The following is a 21,724-nucleotide window of genomic DNA, read 5'->3' on the forward strand; positions in this document are numbered from 1 at the left end:
ATCCAGGCATTTGCTTTCCTCCATTTCTTTCATTTGTGACCTGTTTCTTTGTCTCCACATTTTGGCTGCTTCCCTAAGTTGATAGATTGGCTTTGTGTGCCAGGTGTCCTATAGGGCCCAGTGGCTCAGCCTCCCCAGTTACCTGAGGTGGACACTCTTGGTGCACGCCTTTGTGGGCTGTTTGCACAGTCTTGTTGTAGTTAAGCCTTGATTGTTGTTGGTATCACTGGGAGGAATTGACCTCCAGGTCAGTTTGCTGTGAGGATCAGCTGTGTCTATGCCAGGAGAACTTCTGTGCTGGAGACACCCTTATGAGACAACACTTGCAAAAGCCTCTGTGCTCAGCTTGGATGGGGCGGAGTCTCAAGGCGGAGCAGACAGCATTGGTTTCCCATCATCCCTGCCCTAATAGTCCCCTGTGTCTCAGTGTCCCGTAGTAATTGCTGCAAGCACCTCTGAGAGAAAGCCGCCATTGAATTCCGCCCGCGGCCAGACAGTCCAGTTTCTCCCCAAATGAGTCTGGGTCTCCAGAGTCTTGCCCGGAACTGGAGTTCCGTGCAGTTGGGAGCCTCCTTCTCCCTCCCACTTGAGAAAGCCAGGCACACACCCAGCTGCCCTCCCTCTCTGCACACGCAGGCGCCTCAGTACCTCTGCCTTCTGGAGTTCCTCTGAGTCTCAGTGTGCTTTTCTCTTTCCTGACAGTCCAGTTTCAGCCCGTATGAGTCCCGGTCCCCAGAGTCTCGCCTGGAACTGGAGTCCAGCACAGCCAGGAGCTTTTGTCTTCCTCCCGCCCGAGAAAGCCAGCCGTGCACCAGTTGCCAATCCTCTCCGCAGGCGTGCGCGTCTCAGCACCTCTGCCTCCCGCGTCTTGGCGCCTCTGCCTCCCACAGCTCCTCCGAGCCTCAGTGTGCTTCTCTCTTTCCTTCTAGTTGTAGAATTTCCACTCAGCCAGCCTTCATGTGGTTCTGGATGATGTCTGTGTTGTCTTTTAGTTGTAGTTTTGAAATTGTTGTGCAAGGCAGCAGTTTAGGTGTTTACCTATGCTGCCATCTTGGTTTCTCCCAGGAGCTGCTGCTTCTGTTTCTCTTCTCTTCTGGAGAGGGATGAAGGAGATCCTTAGCGAGAGGCATGTTGTTGTGGGGAAGTTGTCACCATCAGAAATGTTATGTCATACTATTTTTTTTAAAAAGCCTATTCATCTACAGTATCCTACTTGAATTTTGCAATAACTTTTAAGGAACTTAAGTATTATTAGCCCCATTTTATAGATAATAGATCCTAAGGCATTGATGTTCAACTTGCCCAAAATTGTAACAAGCATTCTGGGCAGATCTAGGGTTAGAACTGTGTTGCATAGAAACAGAGTTCTAGTGCTTGCAGTTAGACCAGTGGTCGGCAAACTCATTAGTCAACAGAGCCAAATATCAACAGTACAACGATTGAAATTTCTTTTGAGAGCCAAATTTTTTAAACTTCTTCTAATGCCACTTCTTCAAAATAGACTCGCCCAGGCCATGGTATTTTGTGGAAGAGCCACACTCAAGGGGCCAAATAGCCGCATGTGGCTCGTGAGCCGCAGTTTGCCGACCATGGAAGACGAAGGAGGGAACAGGTTTCATCTGAAGAGTCAGCTCTAAAACAGTCAAAGTGGATGCTCAGAGCTTTTTTTTGAGGATTCTCAAAGCAGGTCCAGCTCATTAAGAAGAGAATGCCTGATTGATTAGCATTGTTTGCCATGGGCCCAGGAGCATGGAGCAGGATTGCACTGTTGCTTTCTTTTTTTCTTTTTTTTTTCTTTTTTCTAACTCCTAGCTAAAGTTTCCCATTAACTCCAGTTTTTCTTTATAAACAAAACATTTAGGTACATTTGAACACACCTTTTAATAAACTTACTAATTTATAGAGTAAATATATCCTTATAAGTTTGCTAAAGAAGTATTACTATTTCTAAAATAGTTTTTATCTAGGGCAATTGATGGAACAATTTTTTTTACAAGCTGTTTCTTTATACATCTCATTTTCTGCTCTCATTAGCACACAGGTTGAAAAATCTAGTAGTCACCATTTACTTCTAATTTGAGGGTTAAGTTTAAAACATGGCATTTTAAGAAGTAATTTAGCCCTAGCCAGTTTGGCTTGGTGGATAGAGTGTTGGCCTGCGGACTGAAGGGTCCCAGGTTCGATTCGGTCAAGGGCATGTACCTTGGTTGTGGGCACATCCCCAGTGGGGAGTGTGCAGGAGGCAGCTGATCGATGTTTCTAATTCTCTGTTTCTCTCTCATCTATGTTTCTAACTCTATCTCTCTCCCTTCCTCTCTGTAAAATGCCAATAAAGTAAATTTTTAAAAAAAGTAATTTAGAAAACCTTGTTTTCATATATGAACCAAATATTAGTCTCCTTGAAAGTGAGCGAAGTTGTCTTAAGATGTGTGATATAAGTACCACTTATATGTAATATAAGTATGAGACCTGGTACTCCATCCCCTACCTCTACAGAAATACAGAGAGGTGGGGAAAGTACACATTACAGTAGTTTTTACATTTAGAACTTTGTAGATTTCACTAGACTACTAGTATTTATTACTAGAGTCACTTAGCCTCTAGTTCTTGTTAAGACACCTTCAGGGAGATAGAGAATTTACCACCTTCTCAAAGTCCTGGCCATCTCTGAACAATTTTGACAATTTTTTACTTTTGTATTCTCTATGAAATGGCTAAGCAAGGATGAAATCTGTCTCTCGGAAAATAACATTTACACACACGGCTACAGAATTGCTCTGCTCTGATTTCTTGACTGTTATTGATTTAAATCAGAGTTATCTTATTTATATTTTATGTGCCCAGTGGCAATGACCAAGATTAAATAAGCATTGCCCAACCGGTGTGACTCAGTGGTTAAGGGTCGACCCATGAACCAGGAGGTCACTGTTCAATTCCCAGTCAGGACATATGCCCAGATTGTGGGCTCCATCCCCATTAGGGGGAGTGCAGGAGGCAGCCGATTGATGATTCTCTTTCTTCCTTGATGTTTCTATCTATCTCTTTCTCTGAAAATCATTAAAAATATATTTTAAAAATAGATTAAGCATCTGGAAGGGCTTTATGCAAGGTGTAAGGCTATTTGAGGAAAAAAGGATTTTCTCTCCAAAAAGCTTTCCAGGAATGTAAGTAATTTGCAAAGGTTCTATAAATCATGATTTCTGGAGATTAAAATATTTATGAAAAGTAATGGTCTTGAGTATTTGTAATTAGATTAGTCACTTTTTAAAAATCATACTTGCTAATCACATTTGAATTTAAATTACTTTTAAGAATCTATTGCATGCAATCAATCTTTAGGGGTATTTACTATAAATGGTTAAAGAAAAAAGCAGAGTGTTACTTATAAAGTTTGTATTAAGTGCCTTATGTAATTCATCTCTTTAGTGTTTTTTGTGTGTGTTTTTTAATATATTTTTATTGATTTTTTTACAGAGAGGAAGGGAGAAGGATAGAGAGTTAGAAACATCAATGAGAGAGAAACATCGATCAGCTGCCTCCTGCACACCCCCTACCGGGGATGTGCCCGCAACCAAGATACATGCCCTTGACCGGAATCGAACCTGGGACCCTTCAGTCCGCAGGCCGACGCTCTATCCACTGAGCCAAACCAGTTAGAGCTCTTTAGTGTTTTAAGAATAAAAATGTTAAGGTTTTATCTAAAAGGCAACCTTATATTTTATTTATTATCTTTTTCCAGGTGATATAATCCAAACATTCATTATAAATTACTAGAGGTCCGGTGCACGAAATTTGTGCACAGGGGTGGGGGGGGGATCCCTCAGCCCAGCCTGCACCCTCTCGCAATCCGGGACCCCTCGGACATCCCTCTCACAATCCGGGATCTCTGGCTCCTAACTGCTTGCCTGCCTGCCTGCCTGATCGCCCCTAACCACTCGCCTGCCTGCCTGATTGTCCCTAACCACTCGCCTGCCTGCCTGACCTCCCCTAACCTCCTCTGCCTGCCTGCCTGATCGCCCCTAACTCTGCCTGCCTCCTTGATCACCCCTAACCGCTTGCCTGCCTGCCTGCCTGACCTCCCCTAACCACTCACCTGCCTGTCTGATTGCCCCTAACTGCTCGCCTGCCTGCCTGATCGCCCCTAACCACTCGCCTGCCTGCCTGATCACCCCTAACCATTCTGTCTGCCTGCCTGATTGCCCCTAACTGCTCACCTGCCTACCTGATCGCCCCTAACCACCTCTGCCTCAGCCCCTGCAACCATGGCTTCGTCCGGAAGGACGTCCAGAATGACGTCTGGAAGGTTGTTCGGCTGTCCAGTCTAATTAGCATATTACGCTTTTATTATTATATATGTTTTTAAATCAATTCTCAGCTTCAGGCTTCTCTCCACAACCTCCTTTCCCCAAGTGGAAAGAAAAGACTTCATTAATTTTCCTTTCTAAGCAGAATTTTGGTGGGTTTTGCTGTCATGAAGAACATGTTATGGATCCAGACTTTTAGGCTTCTTTCTGTAATTAATAATATGTTTGATCTTTCCAGTTTTTTCCTGCGATTTCTCTTTTGCTTGTATTAGGAAAGCCTCTCCCTGGGAATGTTGATAAATCAGAAGGACTTCATCTCTGCCATGACAAAAACATGTTGAGGACAGAAGCCCCCTTATTTCTTCCCATTTCATGAATATGTATTTAATATTTTTGGTATTTCAGACTGACCCCGATTCTTGGCATTCAGAAGCATTCTCAGGAAAATATGATGTTTACACAGTTTCTAGCTACCCTGCTTGAAGAATTACATTTAAAAAATGAAGACCTTGAAAATTTAACCATCATATTTAGAACCAGCTGTTAAACAGAGTGGTGAGTTGGATTGTGCTTTACTTTTGTTTATTTTTCATTTGTTGCCTAATTAGATTCTTTTTTTAGTTTGGAAATTTTAAAAACCAAGTTCAGGCCCTGGAAGTACAACTGGTTAGAGAATGTCGTCCTGATACACCAAGGTTGGTCAGGGCACATGTAAGAATCAACCAATGAATGCATAAATAAGTGGAACAACAAATCGATCTCTTTTGATCTCTCTCTCTCTCTCTCTCTCTCTCTCTCTCCCCCCCCTCCTCTCCCTTTCCCCCCTCTTCTTTTCTCCCTCCCTCCCCCCCTTCCCCTCTCTCTCTAAAAAGCATCAATATAAAAATAAAAACCAAGTATAGACATCAGGATATCCTCAGCTTGCTAAGGGAGAACATGACATCCTTAGTTCTCAGCTGCCACACTCACTTCCTATCCACTTTTGTTACTTTGTGCCCCATCCTTGTTGTTATTCCTCCTTTATAGGCTTACCACAGTTAATTCTGTTTCTTGCAGTCCACTATCACCTTCATACTCAAACCCCCGTGTCCAACCTGGTTTCTTCCCAGGAAGTAGCAACTAACTTCAACCCAACTACTGCAATGATCCATTGAGAACATCCTCATCTTACTTCCCTCTTCAAAGAAATCACTCCCAACCCAGCCAACACCCTAGTAATCTCATGTACAGATAAGCAGATAAATTTACAAGCCTGGCTTTGTTGAATCCTGACCCAGCTCCCAGATGCATAGCCCTCCCCTACACCTCTTTCAGAACTGCCCATCAGAATATACCTCCCTCGTACTATTTTAATCATAACTCTTCATCTTTTCCTCTCCTTGCTGCTCATTTCACACACTCTCAAGTGCTCAGATAGTTTTTTAAAAAAATTTTATTCAAGTTTAGTTGGCATACAATAGTATATTAGTTTCCGGTGTACAACATAATGATTCAACATTTATATACTTTATGATGTAATCACCATGCTATGCTAGTAACCACCAGTCACCATGCCAAGTTATTATGATATTATGACTGTATTTCCTATGCTGTATACTACATCTCTGTGGCTTATTTATTTATAACTGAAAGTTTGTACCTATTATTTCCCTTCACCTTTTTTAATAATCCCCCTACTTTCTCCCCTCTGGGAACCATCAGTTTATTCTCCATTTTTATGAGTCTTGGTTTGTTTGTTCCTTTGTTTTGTTCTTTACATTCCACATATAAGGGAAATCATATGGTATTTGTCTTTCTCTGTCTGACTTATTTCACTTAGCACAATACTCTCTAGGTCCATCCATGTTGTCACAAATGGCAAGATTTCATTCTTTTTTATGGCTGAGTAATATTACATTGTATATATGTCCCACATCTTCTTTATCCATTCATCTATCAGTGGACACCTAGGTTGCTTCCGTGCCTATTGCAAATAATGCTGCAGTGAACATAATGGTGATTATATCTTTTTGAATGTGTGTTTTTTTTTCTTCAGATAAATACCCAGAAGTGGCATTGTTGGGTTGTATGTTATTTCTAATTTTTTGAGGATTTCCATACTGTGTTCCATAGAACCTGCAACAATTTACAATCCCACCAACAGTGCACAAGGGTTCCTTGTTCTTTCACATTTTCTCCAACACTTATTGTTGACTTTTTCATGATAGTAATTCTATGAGGTGGAATCTCATTGTGGTTTTGGTTTATATTTTCCTGATGATTATTGGTACTGAGCATCTTTTTATGACTGCTGGTCATCTGTATGTCCTCTTTGGAGAAATGTCTATTCAGAGCTTATGTTCATTTTTCCATCAGATTGTTTTATGGAGTTTTTTGATGTTGATGTTCCTTATATATTTTGGATATAAACTACATTGTATATATCATTTGTGAATATCTTCTCCCATTCATTCAGTTGTCTTTTCTTTTTGATGGTTTCCATTGCTGTGCAGAAGCTTTTTAGTTTGATGAGATCCATTTATTTTTGCATTGTTTCCCTTGACTGAGGAGACATATCCAAAAAGATATTGCTAAGATTGATGTCAAACAGCTTACTACTTATGTTTTCTTCTAGTAGTTTTTTGGATTCAGATCTTACATTTAAATCTTTATTTTAAGTTTATTTTTATATATGGTGCAAGAGAGTGGTCCAGTTTCTTTTTTTGTGTGTATCCATTTTCCCAACAGCATTTATTGAAGAGCCTGTCATTTCTCCATTGTATATTTTTGCCTTCTTTGTTGTAGATTAATTGACCATATAAGTGAGGTTTTCTTTCTGGGCTCTCTTTTCTGTTCCATTGATCTGTGTATTTGTTTTTGTGCCAGTGTCAAAATACTTTGGTTACTATAGCTTTGTAGTATAGTTTGAAATCGAGGAGTGTGATATGTCAACTTTGTTCTTATTTCTCAAGATTGCTTTGGCTAATTAGGGTCTTTTGTTAATTTTAGGATTATTTGTCCTAGTTTTGAGAAAAATGCTATTGGTATTTTGTTAGAGACTGAATTGACTCAGTAGATTGCTTTGGGTAATATGGACATTTTAATTAATTCTTCCAGTCCTTGAGCATGGTATATCCTCCCATTTTTGTGTGTGTCCTCTTCAGTTTCTTTCTTTACTATCTTATAGTTTGCATGTACACGTCTTTCACCTCCTTGGTTAAATTCATTCTTTGGTATCTTAATCTTTTTATTTATTTTTACTTTTATCATTTTAATGCAATTGTAAATGGGATTGTTTTATTTTAAATTTTTATATATTTTAGTGATTTCAGAGAGAAAGGGAGAGGGAGAGAAATAGAACATCAATGATGAGAGAACCATCAATCAGCTGCCTCCTGCAGGCCCCCTAGGATCATGCCTGCAAACCAGGCATGTGTCCTTGACTGGAATTGAACCTGGGACCCTTCAGTCCCCAGATCAACAGACCCTTCTATCCTCTGAGCCAAACCAGCCAAGGTGGATTGTTTTATTTATTTTATTAGTTCTAATAGGTTTTTGGTGGAATCTTTAGAGTTTGCTATATATAGTATCATGTCATCTGCAAATAGTGACAGTTTACTTCTTCCTTTCCAATATGGATGCCTTTTTAAAAAAATCTTTATTGTTGAAAGTATTACAGATGTCCCATTTTTTTTCCAACTGACCCTCTCCACTCCACACCTGCTCCCCTGCCCCCTGCCCCAGGCCTTCACCATTCTACTATCTATGTCCATGGGTTATGCATGTATGAATATAAATTCTTTAGTTAATCTCTCCCCACCCACCCACTCCATCTTCCCTCTGAGATTGGACAGTCTGTTCCATGCTTTTATGTCTCTGGATCTATTTTGTTCATATTTTGTTCTTTAGATTCCACATATTTGTGAGATCATGTGATTTTTGTCTCTGACTGGCTTATTTCATTTAGCATTATACTCTCCAGATCCCTCCATGCTCTCTAAAAGGGTAAGGGATCCTTTTTGTTTACTGCTGCATAATATCCCATGGCGTAAATGTATCACAGCTTTTTATCCACTTACCTACTGATGGGCACTTAGGCTATTTCTAGATCTTAGCTATTGTAAATTGTGCTGCTATGAACAGCGTATATTCTTTCTAATTAGTGTTTCAGGTTTCTTAGGATATATATTCCTAAAAGTGGGATCACTGGGTCAAATTGGAGTTCCATATGTAATTTTCTGAGGAAACTCCGTGTTGTCTGTCATAGTGGCTGCACCAGTATGCATTCCCACCAGCAATGTATAGGGTTCCCTTTTCTCCACATCCTTGCTAGCACTTGTCATTTGTTGATGGTAACCATTCTGATAGCTGTAAGGTGATACCTCATTGTCATTTTAATTTGCATCTCTTTGATGATTAGTGACTTTGAGCATTTTTTCATATCTCTTGATCATCTGTGTCTCTTTTAGAGAAGTGTCTGTCTAGGTCAGCCGTGGGCAAACTACGGCCCGCGGCCGGATCCGGCCCATTCGCCTGTTCTATCCGGCCCGCGGAGCCGAAAGAGCGGAGGGTTCTCTTGCTCTCCCCTCCGCTCCTTTACTTTGAATTTATATTAGTTCACACAAACACTCCATCCATGCTTTTGTTCAGGCCCTCCGGTCCAGTTTAAGAATCTATTGTGGCCCTCAAGTCAAAAAGTTTGCCCACCCCTGGTCTAGGTCCTTTGCCCATTTTTTAATTGGATTGTTTGTCTTCCTTTGTTAAGTTGGGTGACTTCCTTATGTATTTTGGATATTAACCCCCTTATCATATGTATCATTGCCAAATATGTTCTCCCATACAGTGAGCTCCCTTTTCATTTTGTTGATGGTTTCTTTTGCTGTGCAGAAGCTTTTTATTTTGATGTAGTCCCATTTGCTTATTTTCTCCTTAGTTTCCCTTGCCCTAGGAGATGTATCATCAGCAACATATTGCCATGAGAGATGTCTGAAATTTTGCTGCCTGTGGTTTCTTCTAGGATTTTTATGGTTTCATGACTTACATTTAAGTCTTTTTTATCCATTTTGAGTTTATTCTTGTGTATGGTATAAGTTGGTGGTCTAGTTTCATTTTTTGCATGTACCTGTTCAAATTTCCCTAATACCATTTAGTATTAAAGAGACTGTCTTTACTCCATTGTATGCTTTTGCCTACTTTGCCAAATATTAATTGAGCATAATGGGTTGGGTTGAGTTCTGGGTTATCTGTTCTGTTCCATTGATCTATATGTCTTTTCTTGTACCAGTACCAGGCTGTCTTGATTGCAATGGCTTTGTAGTATAACTTGAAATCTGGTATTGTGATCCCTCCAACTTTGTTCTTCTGTCTCAAGATTGCTGCAGCTATTTGAGGTCTTTTTTGGTTCCATATAAATTTTTAGAGTATTTGTTCTAGATCTGTGAAATATGCTATTTGTATTTTATTAGGGATTGCATTGAATCTATAAATTGCTTTGGGTAGTGTGGACATTTTAATGATGTTTAATTCTACCAATCCACAAACATGGTATATTCTTCCATTTGTTTATATTTTCCTCTATCTCTTTTTTCAACATCCTGTAGTTTTCTGAGTATAGGTCTTTTATGTTCTCAGTTAAGTTTATTCCTAAGTATCTTAGTATTTTGTTGCAATGGCAAATGAGATTGTTTTTTATAGTTTCTCTTTCTGAGAATTCATTATCCTATATAATAAAAGGGTAATATGCAAATTGACCCTCATGCCCTCACAAGATGGCTGCCTACGATCAGGCCGGCAGGGAGGTTAGTGAGGAATGACCAAACGACTGAACAAGCAGGCTGCGTGGGGCAACCAGGCCAGCAGGGGGGGCAGTTGGGGGCGACCAGGCTGGTAGGGGGAGGCAGTTAGGGGCAACCAGGCCAGCGGGGGTGGGGGAGGCAGTTAGGGGCAACCAGGCTGGCGGGGGGAGGAGGGGTGGTGTGCAGTTGGCAACCAGGCTGGCAGAGGGGGGCAGTTGGGGGCGACCAGGTTGGCAGGGGGGGCAGTTAGGAGCAACCAGGCCGACAGGGAGGGGGCAGTTGGGGGCAACCTGGCCGGCAGCAGGGGGCAGTTAGGGATGACCAGGCCAGCAGGGGGTGCAGTTAGGGACGATCAGGCCGGCAGTGGGGAGGGCAGTTAGGGGCGACCAGGCAGGCAGACAGGTGAGTGATTAGGAGCCAGTGGTCCAGGATTATGAGAGGGATGTCCAACTGCCACAGGGATAGGGCCTAAACCGGCAGTCAAACATCCCCTGAAGGGTCCCAGATTGGAGAGGGTGCAGGCTGGGCTGAGAGGACCCCCTCCCTCGTGCATGAATTTCATGCACCGGGCCTCTAGTTAGTGTATAAAAATGCCATGGACTTCTGGGTGTTAATTTTGCATCCTGCTACATTGCCAAATTTTTTTTATTAAGTCAGTAGTTTTTTGGTGGAGTCTTTAGGCTTTTCTATGTATAATATCATGTCAACTGTAAGTAATTACAGTTTTATTTCTTCCTTTCCAATTTGGATGGCTTTTATGCTTCCTTCTTGTCTGATCACCGTGGCTAAGACTTCCAGTACTATGTTGAGTAAGGGTGGTGAAAGCAGACATCCCTGTTTTGTTTCTGTTCTTAGGGAAATTATTTTAGTTTTTCCCAATGAGTATGATGTTGGCTGTAGGTTTGTCATATATGGCCTTTATTATGTTGAGGTATGATTCCTCTATTCCCAGTTTGCTATGAGTTTTTATCAAAAACTAGAGGCCCGCCCTATCCGGTTTAGCTCAGTGGATGGAGCGTCGGCCTGTGGACTGAAGGGTCCCAGGTTCAATTCCGGTCAAGGGCATGTACTTTGGTTGCGGGCACATCCCCAGTAGGAGGTGTGCAGGAGGCAGCTGATCAATGTTTCTCTCTCATCGATGTTTCTAACTCTCTATCCCTCTCCCTTCCTCTCTGTAAAAAAATCAATAAAATATATTTTAAACAAACTAGAGGCCCAGTGCACAAAATTCGTGCACAGTTGCGGGGGTCCCCTCAGCCCAGCCTGCACCCTCTCGCAATCCAGGACATCCCTCTCACAATCCGGGACTGCTGGCCTGCCTGCCTGCCTGATCACCTCTAACCACTCTACCTGCCTGCTTCATCACCCCTAATTGCTCACCTGCCTGCCTGATTGCCCCTAACTACCTCTGCCCTGGCCCCCACCACCACAGCTTCATCCGGAAGGTCATTAGGCTGTCCGGTCTAATTAGCATATTACACTTTTATTATTATAGATGGGTGGTTGGATTTTGTCAAATGCTTTTTCTGCATCTATTGATATGATCATGTGATTTTTGTCTTTCAAAATATTTGTGATGTATAACATTTATTGATTTGCGAGTATTATACCAGCCTTGCATCCCCAGAATAAATCCCTAGTGCATTTGGAAAGGACCAAGATGCGCACCAAGGTCTACTTTGCCTAGCCCCGGGCTAGAAGCAGATCAGACAAAGACTCAAAGCATCCAGAGATCTGCTTCTGTCTGCAGGCTCATTGTTAGTCTCTTAATGAGCCTCAGGCTGTATTCCACAGGGTGGGGTATTGCTTCTCCTTCAGGCAAAATTGCCTGAATGGTAAAGGTCTGAGAAAGATGTCCTTTGCAATATGGGGAATGACTCAGTACAGAAAACTGGGTAGTTACCTTCCAAACTTTATCTCCAGAGCCCTCAAACCTGGATTCTCCTCACCCAGCTCTAGTCCACTCTGCCAGTGCCCAAGGTGATTGGCTGCTCATGAAATTTTGTGCATTGGCCTTTTAAGAGGGTGCCTGCATTTCCAGCCATCTCTGCCTGTCAGACAGTAACCCTGCTGCTTTTCACAACCAGATGTGGTCACCTTTCTCAGTTCTGGTGCTCTGGGGAGCCCAGCTTGGGGTTTAGACCCCAGAGTTCTCAGTGAGAGCCCCCCACAGCTGAGATATCCCTCCAGAACTTCAGCTGCTGCCTGAGGGAGCCTGGCCAGCCCTCTCGTGCCTTTGCACTCACTTCCTACCTGTCTCTATGCTGTCTCCACTTTGCATCCTTGGTTATCAGGGTTCTCTCCAGCTTCTTCAGCTGATTATTCAGGGTGGTTTTTCTATATTTTGGTTGTAATTCCAGTTTGATCCTGGGAGAGTGTCAGTGTAACTTCCACTTAATCCACCACCATCTTGGAATCCATAGATGCTTTTTATTTCTTGTCAGGTTGCTATGGCTAGAACTTCCAGTACTATCTTCTATATATATATATTCCAGTACTATCATATATATATCCAGTACTATCATATATATACTATCATATATATATATATGCCTAATGTGCAAATTGTCCCCTTGGGAGTTTGACCGGGAGACTGGGAGTTCGATCACTCGCTATGACATGCGCTGACCACCAGGGGGTGGTGCGGAACAAAGGAAGGCCCCTGATCAGCCCTGATCGCTGGCCAGGCCTAGGGACCCTACCTGTGTACGAATTTCGTGCACCAGACCTCTAGTGTTGAATAAAAATGGTGAAAGTGGGCATCCTTGTCTTGTTCCTGAACTTAGCAAAAAAACTTTCAGCTTTTTACCATTGAGTATGTTGTGAAATATGTTCCCTGTATACCCACTTTGTTGAGTTTTTATCATAAATGGATGTTGAATTTTGTCAGTGCTTTTTCTGCATCTTTTAAATGATTGTATGATTTTTATTTTTTTGTTGATATGGTGTATCATGTTGATTGATTTGCAGATGCTGACCCAGCTTTGTATCCCTAGAATAAATCCCCTGGGTTATGATGTGTGAACTTTTAAATGTATTGTTAAATTTAATTTGCTAACATGTTGAGAATTTTTGCATCTATGGTCATCAGGGATATTGGTCTGTAATTCTTTTTTGGTATGTCTTTGTCTGGTTTTGGTTATTGGGGTAATGCTGACCTCATAGAATGCATTTGGAAGTGTTCCTTCCTCTTCAATTTTTTAGAATAGTCTGAGAAGGATAGGTATTAATTCTTTAAATTTTTTAAAGAATTTGCTTGTGAAGTCATCTAGTCCTGGGCTTGGTTAGTTTTTTTTTTTTATTACTAGTTAAATTTCATTGCTAATAATTGGTCTATTCAGGTTTTCTGTTTCCTCCTCACCCAGTCTTGGATGGCTATAAGCATTTATGTTCAAATGAATTCTAAAAACACCACCTTTTTTACCTTCTCTCCATGCTCTGTTTTTTTGACGTCGTATTTTAGATCTGTTTTGTGTATTCCTTAATCATTTATAATTTTGCTACTTTTATCTTTATACTAGCTTTTTAAATGACTGGTTAGATGTATCTATTATATATTTGCCTTCTTGTGAGATTTTTTTCTTTCATGTATCTTTTTTTGCTTGCTTGTTAATGGCCTTTGGTCTTTGTTTTCTGTTTAAAGAAGACCCTTTAATATTTCTTGTAAAGATTGGTTAGGAATTATAAACTCCATTTTTGGTTGTCTGGGAAACTCTGTCCTTCAATTCTGAATAATAAACTCGTTGGGTATAGTGTTCTAGGTTGCAGATTACTTTCTTTCAGAGCTTTAAATATATCATACCACTCTCTTCTGGCCTGTAAAGTTTCTGCTGAGAAATCAGCTGATTGCCTTATAGGGTTTCCCTTGTATGTGACAAGTTGTTTTCCTCTTGCTACCTTCAAGATCATCTCTTTAACTTTTGCCATTTTAATTACAGTATGTCTTAGTGTTGGCCTCTCTGGGTTCATCTTGCTTGGAAATCTCTGTGCATCCTGGACCTAGAGGTCTGTTTCTTCCCCATTTTATTTTCAGTCATTATGTCTTAAGATAACATTTTGCCCCTTTCTCTTCTCCTTCTGGGATCCCTACAATGCAAAATGTTCATGTGCTAGATGTTGTCCCAGAGATTTCTTAAACTATCCTTTTTTTATTCGGTGTTACTTTGCTTTTCTGATTGGATTATTTCCACTATTCTATCTTGGTCAATAATCCATTCTTCTGTTTTATCTAATCTGCTAATTTCTTCTAGTGTAGTTTTCATTTCAGTTATTATATTTTTCTTTAGGTATGATTGGTTCTTTATTTTCTAACTTTTTGTTCAAGTCTGAGTTCCTCTCTTCCACTCTCAAATTTGGTGAACATACTTATAGCCATTCCTTTGAATCTTTATCAGGCAAATTATCTCCATTTCATTCAGCTTTTTTTTTTTTTTCTGGATTTATTGTTCCTTCATTTGGAACATGTTTCTGGTTTCTCATTTTGACTTTCAGTGTTTGTGCCTGTTAAGTAGATGTAATACCCATCTCTTCCAATCTTGAAAAGATGGCCTTGTGTAGAAGCAACTTCTTTTTTTTTTAATCTTTATTGTTCAGATTATTACAGGTATTCCTCTTTTTTTCCCCCATAGCTCCCCTCTACCTGATTCCCCACCCAACCCCATGCTCTTACCCCCCCACCACCACTGTCTTCATCCATAGGTGTAAGATTTTTGTCCAGTCTCTTCCCGCACCCCTCACACCCCCTTCCCCCTGAGAATTGTCAGTCCACTCCCTTTCTATGTCCCTGATTCTATTATATTCACCAGTCCATTCTGTTCTTCAGATTTTTTTATTCACTTGATTTTTAGATTCACTTGTTGGTAGGTATGTATTTGATGTCATTTTGTTGTTCATAATTTTTATCTTTACCTTTTTCTTCTTCTTCCTCTTCTTAAAGAATACCCTTCAGCATTTCATGTAATCCTGGTTTGGTGGTGATGAACTCATTTAGCTTTTTCTTGTCTGTGAAGCTCTTTATCTGACCTTCAATTCTGAATGATAGCTTTGCTGGGTAGAGTAATCTTGGTTGTAGGTTCTTGCTGTTCATCACTTTGAGTATTTCTTGCCACTTTCTTCTGGCCTGCATAGTTTCTGCCGAGAAATCAGCTGACAGTCGTATGGGTGCTCCCTTGTAGGTAACTAACCGTTTTTCTCTTGCTGCTTTCAAGATTCTCTCTTTGTCTTTTGCCCTTGGCATTTTAATTATGATGTGTCTTGGTGTGGTCCTCTTTGGATTCCTCTTGTATGGGGTTCTGTGCGCTTCCTGAACTTGTAAGTCTATTTCTTTCACCAGGTGGGGAAAGTTTTCTGTCATTATTTCTTCTAATAGGTTTTCAGTATCTTGCTCTCTCTCTTCTTCTGGCACCCCAAAAATTCGGATGTTGGTACGCTTAAAGTTGTCCCAGAGGCTCCTTACACTATCTTCATATTTTTGTATTTTTTCTTTTTGTTTTTCTGGTTGGGTGTTTTTTGTTTCCTCATATTTTAGATCTTTGGTTTGATTCTTGGGGTATGGTGATCTACAGTTGAGTTTCTGTATATTCTTTATTTCAGACAGTGTATGCTTAATTTCTGACTGGTCCTTTTCCATTTTTTTGGCATTCTCATTAAGATCCTTAAAGGTCTCACTAAGTTACTCAGCGGTTTTTAGAAGATTCTTGAGTAACCTTATAAATGTGGTTCTGAACTCTATGTCGTCCAGTAGTTTGCTTTCCTCCATTTCTTTCATTCGTGACATGTTTCTTTGTCTCCACATTTTGTTGCTTCCTTGTGTTGATGGAGTGGCTTTGTGTGGTAGGTGACCTATAGGGGCCAGTAGCTCAGCCTCCCCAATCACCTGAGGTGGACGCCTTTGGTACACCCCTTTGTGGGCTGAGTGCAAAGTCTTGGTATAGTTAAGTCTTGATTGCTGGTGGTACACTGGGAGGAATTGACCTCCAGGCCAATTGGCTGTGAGGACCCGCTGTGTCTATAATGGAAGAACTGCTGTGCTGGAGACACGCTTATGGTGCAGGACTTGCTTCAGTGGGGCTTTGGTGCTCACTGAGTCTGCCTCTTGAGTGTGTCACTTATGGATGTGAGGAGTTGAAATCTGGTGTCTCACACTGACCACTAGGTACACTGGCTTCTGGATCTCCAATGGGGTGCAGGTCAGCTACTGTCTGAGGCTACCCAGCAGGCGCTACAGCAAGAACTACAGTTTTCTCCTCTTTGCTTGGGGTTTGGAGGTTTTGGAGCTGTCTGACCCCGGCTACAAGTTTGCTAGGTTAAGCTGCGCTAGGGCAGGTCATTCATATGCTAAAGCCGCTGCTTGGAGCTTGGGTGGGTTTGTAGATTGTGCGGGGCGGGGTCTCAGGGCGTGGCAAACAGTGATGGCTGCCAGTAAGCCAGCTCTGCGTCTCCTACCACATCCCCTGTCCCAGGCCCCAGCACAGTAAACAATTATTCCTGCGCGCAGCCCTGCAAGCAAGCCACCCTCACTTTCCGACCCCACGGCAGACAGTCCAGCTTCTCCCCGTAGGAGTTTGGGTCCCCTGCGTCTCCCCAGAAACTGGAGTTGGGAGTAATCGGGAGCTTGTCTCCCTTCGGGTTGAAAAAAGCAGCACTCCCAGTCGCCCGTCGCCAGCCCGATTCGTGCGCCTCTGTACCTCAGCTATTCAGCGCTTGTGCACCTCTCAATGCTGTTTGCTCTTTCCTTCTAGTTGTAGAACTTCCACTCAGCCAGCTTTCCCATGGTTCTGGGTGATAGATGTTTTGTCTTTTAGTTGTAGTTTTGAAATTGTTGTGCGAGGCAGCAGTTTAGGTGTTTACCTACGCCGCCATCTGGATCCTCTCGTAGAAGCAACTTCTGTGTATACCAGGGGTGGGGAACGTCCAGCCCACGGGCCACATAAGGCCCACGAAATCATTTGGCCTGGCCCTGCAAAGTCATTAGAGGCCAGTTAATTAAATGTTTGACCAAATATAGCAGGCTAATTTTTAAGTTGATAATTTTGTATGGCCTTTGGCAGAAAAAAGGCTCCCCACCCCTGGTATAGACCGTGTGCTGGGTTTTGGCAAGGTGGAGTCAGGGAGGACGCCTGCAGTGCCTGGGGTCAGTTGCCTGGGAAGTGCTGGCCCAGGGTGAGGTCGCCCAGTGCACACACATGCATACAATAGCTCCCTGTTGGTCTGGCTATCCTGGCCAGAGCAAGTTCTGGCAGGGAAGCCCCAGTGCATGCATGTTTTGGTGACCTTTCACTTCCCACAGGAGCAAGGTCTGGATGAGGCAAAGCCCTGTTGATCCAGTTGTCTGTAGCCAGAGCTGAGGTCCAGGCTAGGCTGCCAACTACAGCACCATTTGGTTCACTGAAACAAGCTCTGGACAGGGCATCTGGAAATTCACTGCAGTAGCCTGTAGGTCCACCATACCACTCCCCACTGCATCCAGCTGGAGGGGGAATGTAAACATTGGCACTCACCTGGCACCGCTGATCCCAGAGCGCTGTCATGATTCTTCAACCTTCATGCGTGCGCACTCTCTCTCTCTCTCCTTTGTTGTGCAGAAGCTTTTCAGTTGGCCCTGAGTTGTCTCTCAGGAGGAATTGTTCTAAATGTAGGTTTGTTCACAGGAGGGGGCAATTTAGTTTCCTTTTATGCCACCAGTTTGGACCCGCCTGATAGGTTTGATTTGATGTTGTGATTGAAGAAATTCATCCTAAACTACAAATGAGACTTTCTCAGGGAGCATTCTTTTTTTACTTTTCAACTTTCAATTATTTTTAAAATTATAAAAACATACAAACTTGTTATAAAAGTTAAAATAATTGCATATAAGATTTAAAAAAGAAGAATTCCCCCTCACCTCTGCCTTCATTCCTATCCTGTCTTCTTTCCAGAAGCACACTTGATGTTTGTCATTTCATTTTTTATTATTCGAATTTTTGTAAAAGAAAAAACATGGCCTTCGAGCAAATCTTTAAATACATGAAAAGGATATTTGAGAGAGGTATTTTTGGTAAGCAAGAAAGAATGGTATTCCTTCATTGAACCTTCTAGAAAATGAAATACAAGGAAATAACATATAAGGAATTAGCACTATATCTGCCTCCCAACTTATACCCAGAGTGACCTTTTCAAATGATCCCGCTTCCCTGAAGATCTTGTAAAACAAAGGGTTTTAGCAGTGAGCTCAAAATGGCCTGTGTAAGCATCAATTCAAAATCCCTTCTAAGAATATAATGAGGTTGGAGTTTTTTTGTTTTATTGAGCTTCAGGTATAGAGGATTGAATTAGTCATACTCTTTGGTTCATAACACCTTTTCTCCATGAAATGAAAGGTGGGGTTTTTTCCAGATAGACTAAAAACAAAGAATGCCTAGCCAGAGGTCCTTCCAGACCTAGTTTAATAAATAGGTAGCAATTAAAAATCATTTTTAATTAGCATATTTAAAACTTGTATATAAACAGATAGTGTTAAAGTACTTTTAAGGACTTCCAACAATATGTTTTAACTGGAATTAACAGTTACCCTGTTATTATTTATTTACATTATTTATTTGTGTAAATAATCAAAGTAAACCTTAGCCCAGACTTTGTTAGTATTACAAGAAATTCTGAATGAATGAGTCTTATTACTTAATTTTCCATATGAGAAATGGAGATGGTTGTGAGTAGGCAGATGGATTTTTTCTGTTTGCATGAATTTTTAAGCTGTAAATTTATTTGAATATAAAGATTTTAATGTCTAATAACCTTTTTTTATTACTTGACTTCAGAGAGAGGGAGATGAAGGGAGAGGGGAAAGAGAAAAACATTTATCTGTTGTTCCACTTACTTATGCATTCATTGGTTGATTCTTGTATGTGCCCTGACCGGGGATCAAACCCACAACCTTGACTTATCAGGACAATGCACTAACCGATTGAGCTACCCAGCCAGGGCTGTCGCGAACCTTTTCAAGATTAAATTACTACTAACTAGTATATGTAAATATGCTTTCATTTACAAATAGCAGGGGGGGAAAACCAGCTCAAACGTTTTTCTTATTATGGTATACTAGTGGCTTAAAACAAACTTTTTTTTTAACCGTATCTTTTCTATGAGCCAAGAATCTGGACATAGTTTAGCATAGAGCCTCTGGCTCAGAGTCTCTCATGAGGTTGCAGTAAAGCTATCTGCTAGGACTATGATGTCATCTGAAGGCCCAATGAAAGAAGATCCCCTTCTCCAAGCTCATTCATGTGGTTGTTGGCAGGATTCATTCCTCACAGGTTGTTGAACTCAGGGCCTCAGTTTCTCATTGACCCTTGTCTAGAGACCTCTTCCATTTCCTTGCCACATTGGTCTCTCTACAGTGCACCTTACAACTTGGCATGTGGCTTCCCTCAGAGTGAGACGGTACCCAAGGTGGAAGCCACACTCTTTTTGTAACTCATCTCAGAAGTGACATCACTTTTGCTGTATTCTATGACCAGTTAGAAACTAATCACCAGGTCTAGCCCACACTTAAGGTGAGGGGATTGTATAAGGATGTGAATACCAAGAGGCAAGGATCATTGGGGGCCAACTTAGAAGCTGTCTACTATAAATGGCAAAGTTCCCAGCTTTATACAGAGTGGGGCAAAAGTAGATTTAAAGTTGTTCATATGAGAAATACAATAATTAATAAATAATAAACTGTTTTGTGTCCTCACAACTGTAAACCTCCTTTTGCCTCACCCTGTATATAACATACCACACTGTCCAAGTGAAAGTCTTGAACTTCACACTAAATTCAGGGCACCCCTGAACCAATCCATGTGGCCACAGGTATGCTATAAGCTAACCCATTTGTTCTATGAAGGGATGGGGCAGAGGAGGATTTTCTTATTGACCTAGACCCATCAAAGCCTACCCCTCAAGCTGTATTATGAACTTGGGTCTGTTCCACTCAAACCATTATTGCTATATAATGAAAAATGGAATGTACACTGAATGGCCAGATTATTATGACCACCTGACAAATTAGCCGTACACTGCATTGTATGGGATATGGAAGCCGAAGGCCTGTTCAAACACCTTTGCTGTCTGCAGTTACCAAGATAAAACGTCTCCAATTCTCACAGGAACACAAGGATTGGACAGTCAAGCATTGGAAAAAAGTCATGTGGTCCGATGAATCACGTTTCTTTCCAGTTGCATCATGCAGATGGCAGAGTGAGAATTTGGCGGAAACAGCATGAAAGCATGCACCACACATGCATGAGTACAACCCTTCAAGCTGGTGGGGGCAGTGTTATGATTGGGGCATGTTTTCCTGACACGGTTTGGGCCCTTTAATTCGTGTGGAACAACATCTGAATAGCACAACATACCTAAGTATCGTTGCTGATCAAGTTCATCCTGTCACGTTGATGGCGTATCCCAATGGAGATGGCTTCTTCCAACAAGACAATGCTCGTATTGTGCAGGAGTGGTTTCAAGAACATGAGGGAGACTTTACTTTGCTTAGGTGGCCCCCACAACCACCAGATCTGAACCCAATTGAGCATTTGTGGGATGAAGTTAAAAGAGCCATCAGGCAGCTGGTTCCACAACCATCAAATCTCACAGAACTGGACAGTGCCATTCATCAGGCATGGTGTCAGATTCCTCGCATCACCTTTCAACATCTTGTGGAGTCAATGCCAAGAAGAATCGCTGCAGTATTGAAGGCAAAAGGTGGCCCAACGAAGTACTGATGGGGTGGTCATAATAATCTGGCCACTCAGTGTATACTAGGAAAACAACACAGTGTTTCCAAAAGCTGGTAAAATATTTTAGGTGTTTTATTCAGACTGTCTTTTTTTGCTTCACAGGTGTATTTCACGAAGAAGGAATAGAAAATGAACTATACATCATTTTTAAAATTCTAGCCACAATAATGGTCTGGTGATGACTGACAACTAGCTTTGTTCCAAGAAAAACCTTTACCTTCTTAGATTTCAACCTCTTCCCTCCCAGCCCCTAACTATACAGAGTGACTTCCCAGGTAGAGGGGAACCATTATTCCAACAAGGATATACAAGTCCTTGCATCCCTGGCTATAAGACATAGGATTTTTTTTTTTTTGCCGAAACCGGTTTGGCTCAGTGGATAGAGCGTCGGCCTGCGGACTGAAAGGTCCCAGGTTCGATTCCGGTCGAGGGCATGTACATAGGTTGCAGGCAAATCCCCAGTGGGGGTTGTGCAGGAGGCAGCTGATCGATGTTTCTCTCTCATCGATGTTTCTAACTCTCTGTCCCTCTCCCTTCCTCTCTGTAAAATATCAATAAAAAAAATATATTTAAAAAAAAAAGACATAGGATTTTTATCTGAAAATAAATGAATATTTAAGAAAATATGATGACCATTTGTTTGTTTGTTTGATTCCATCACAACACTTGACAAAAAATTTGAGAAAAGTCCTATTTTGGCCTCATAGTCTAAACTCTAGATTCTAAAGAACAGCAAAGAGGTCAATAAATGCAATTGAAGAAAAAGCCCTTTGGAAGCCTATTCATTAGTCTTCTAAAGAAGCTGACTGTGGTGTAATGTGGTTAACCTCACACGTCCAAAACAGAAGTATCCCAGAACTTTCTGGACTCAAGGAAATTTTTTTAAAAGGCA

General features: G+C 41.5%; 1 protein-coding gene across 1 annotated transcript in view; it reads left to right on the forward strand.

Moving 5' to 3' along the window:
- Positions 1–21,449, forward strand: part of RPAP2 (RNA polymerase II associated protein 2) — a 113,557-nt gene extending 92,108 nt beyond the window's left edge. The window contains exons 12-13 of the mRNA XM_080657789.1: positions 4,710–4,859; positions 20,935–21,449. Coding sequence (XP_080513915.1) covers positions 4,710–4,851 — 142 coding nt within the window. The 3' untranslated portion in view covers positions 4,852–4,859; positions 20,935–21,449. The remainder of the gene's footprint in view (positions 1–4,709; positions 4,860–20,934) is intronic.
- The last annotated feature ends 275 nt before the right edge of the window (positions 21,450–21,724 follow it).

The sequence above is a fragment of the Plecotus auritus genome (assembly GCF_963455305.1).
Source record: "Plecotus auritus genome assembly, chromosome: 2".
NCBI lineage: Eukaryota > Metazoa > Chordata > Mammalia > Chiroptera > Vespertilionidae > Plecotus > Plecotus auritus.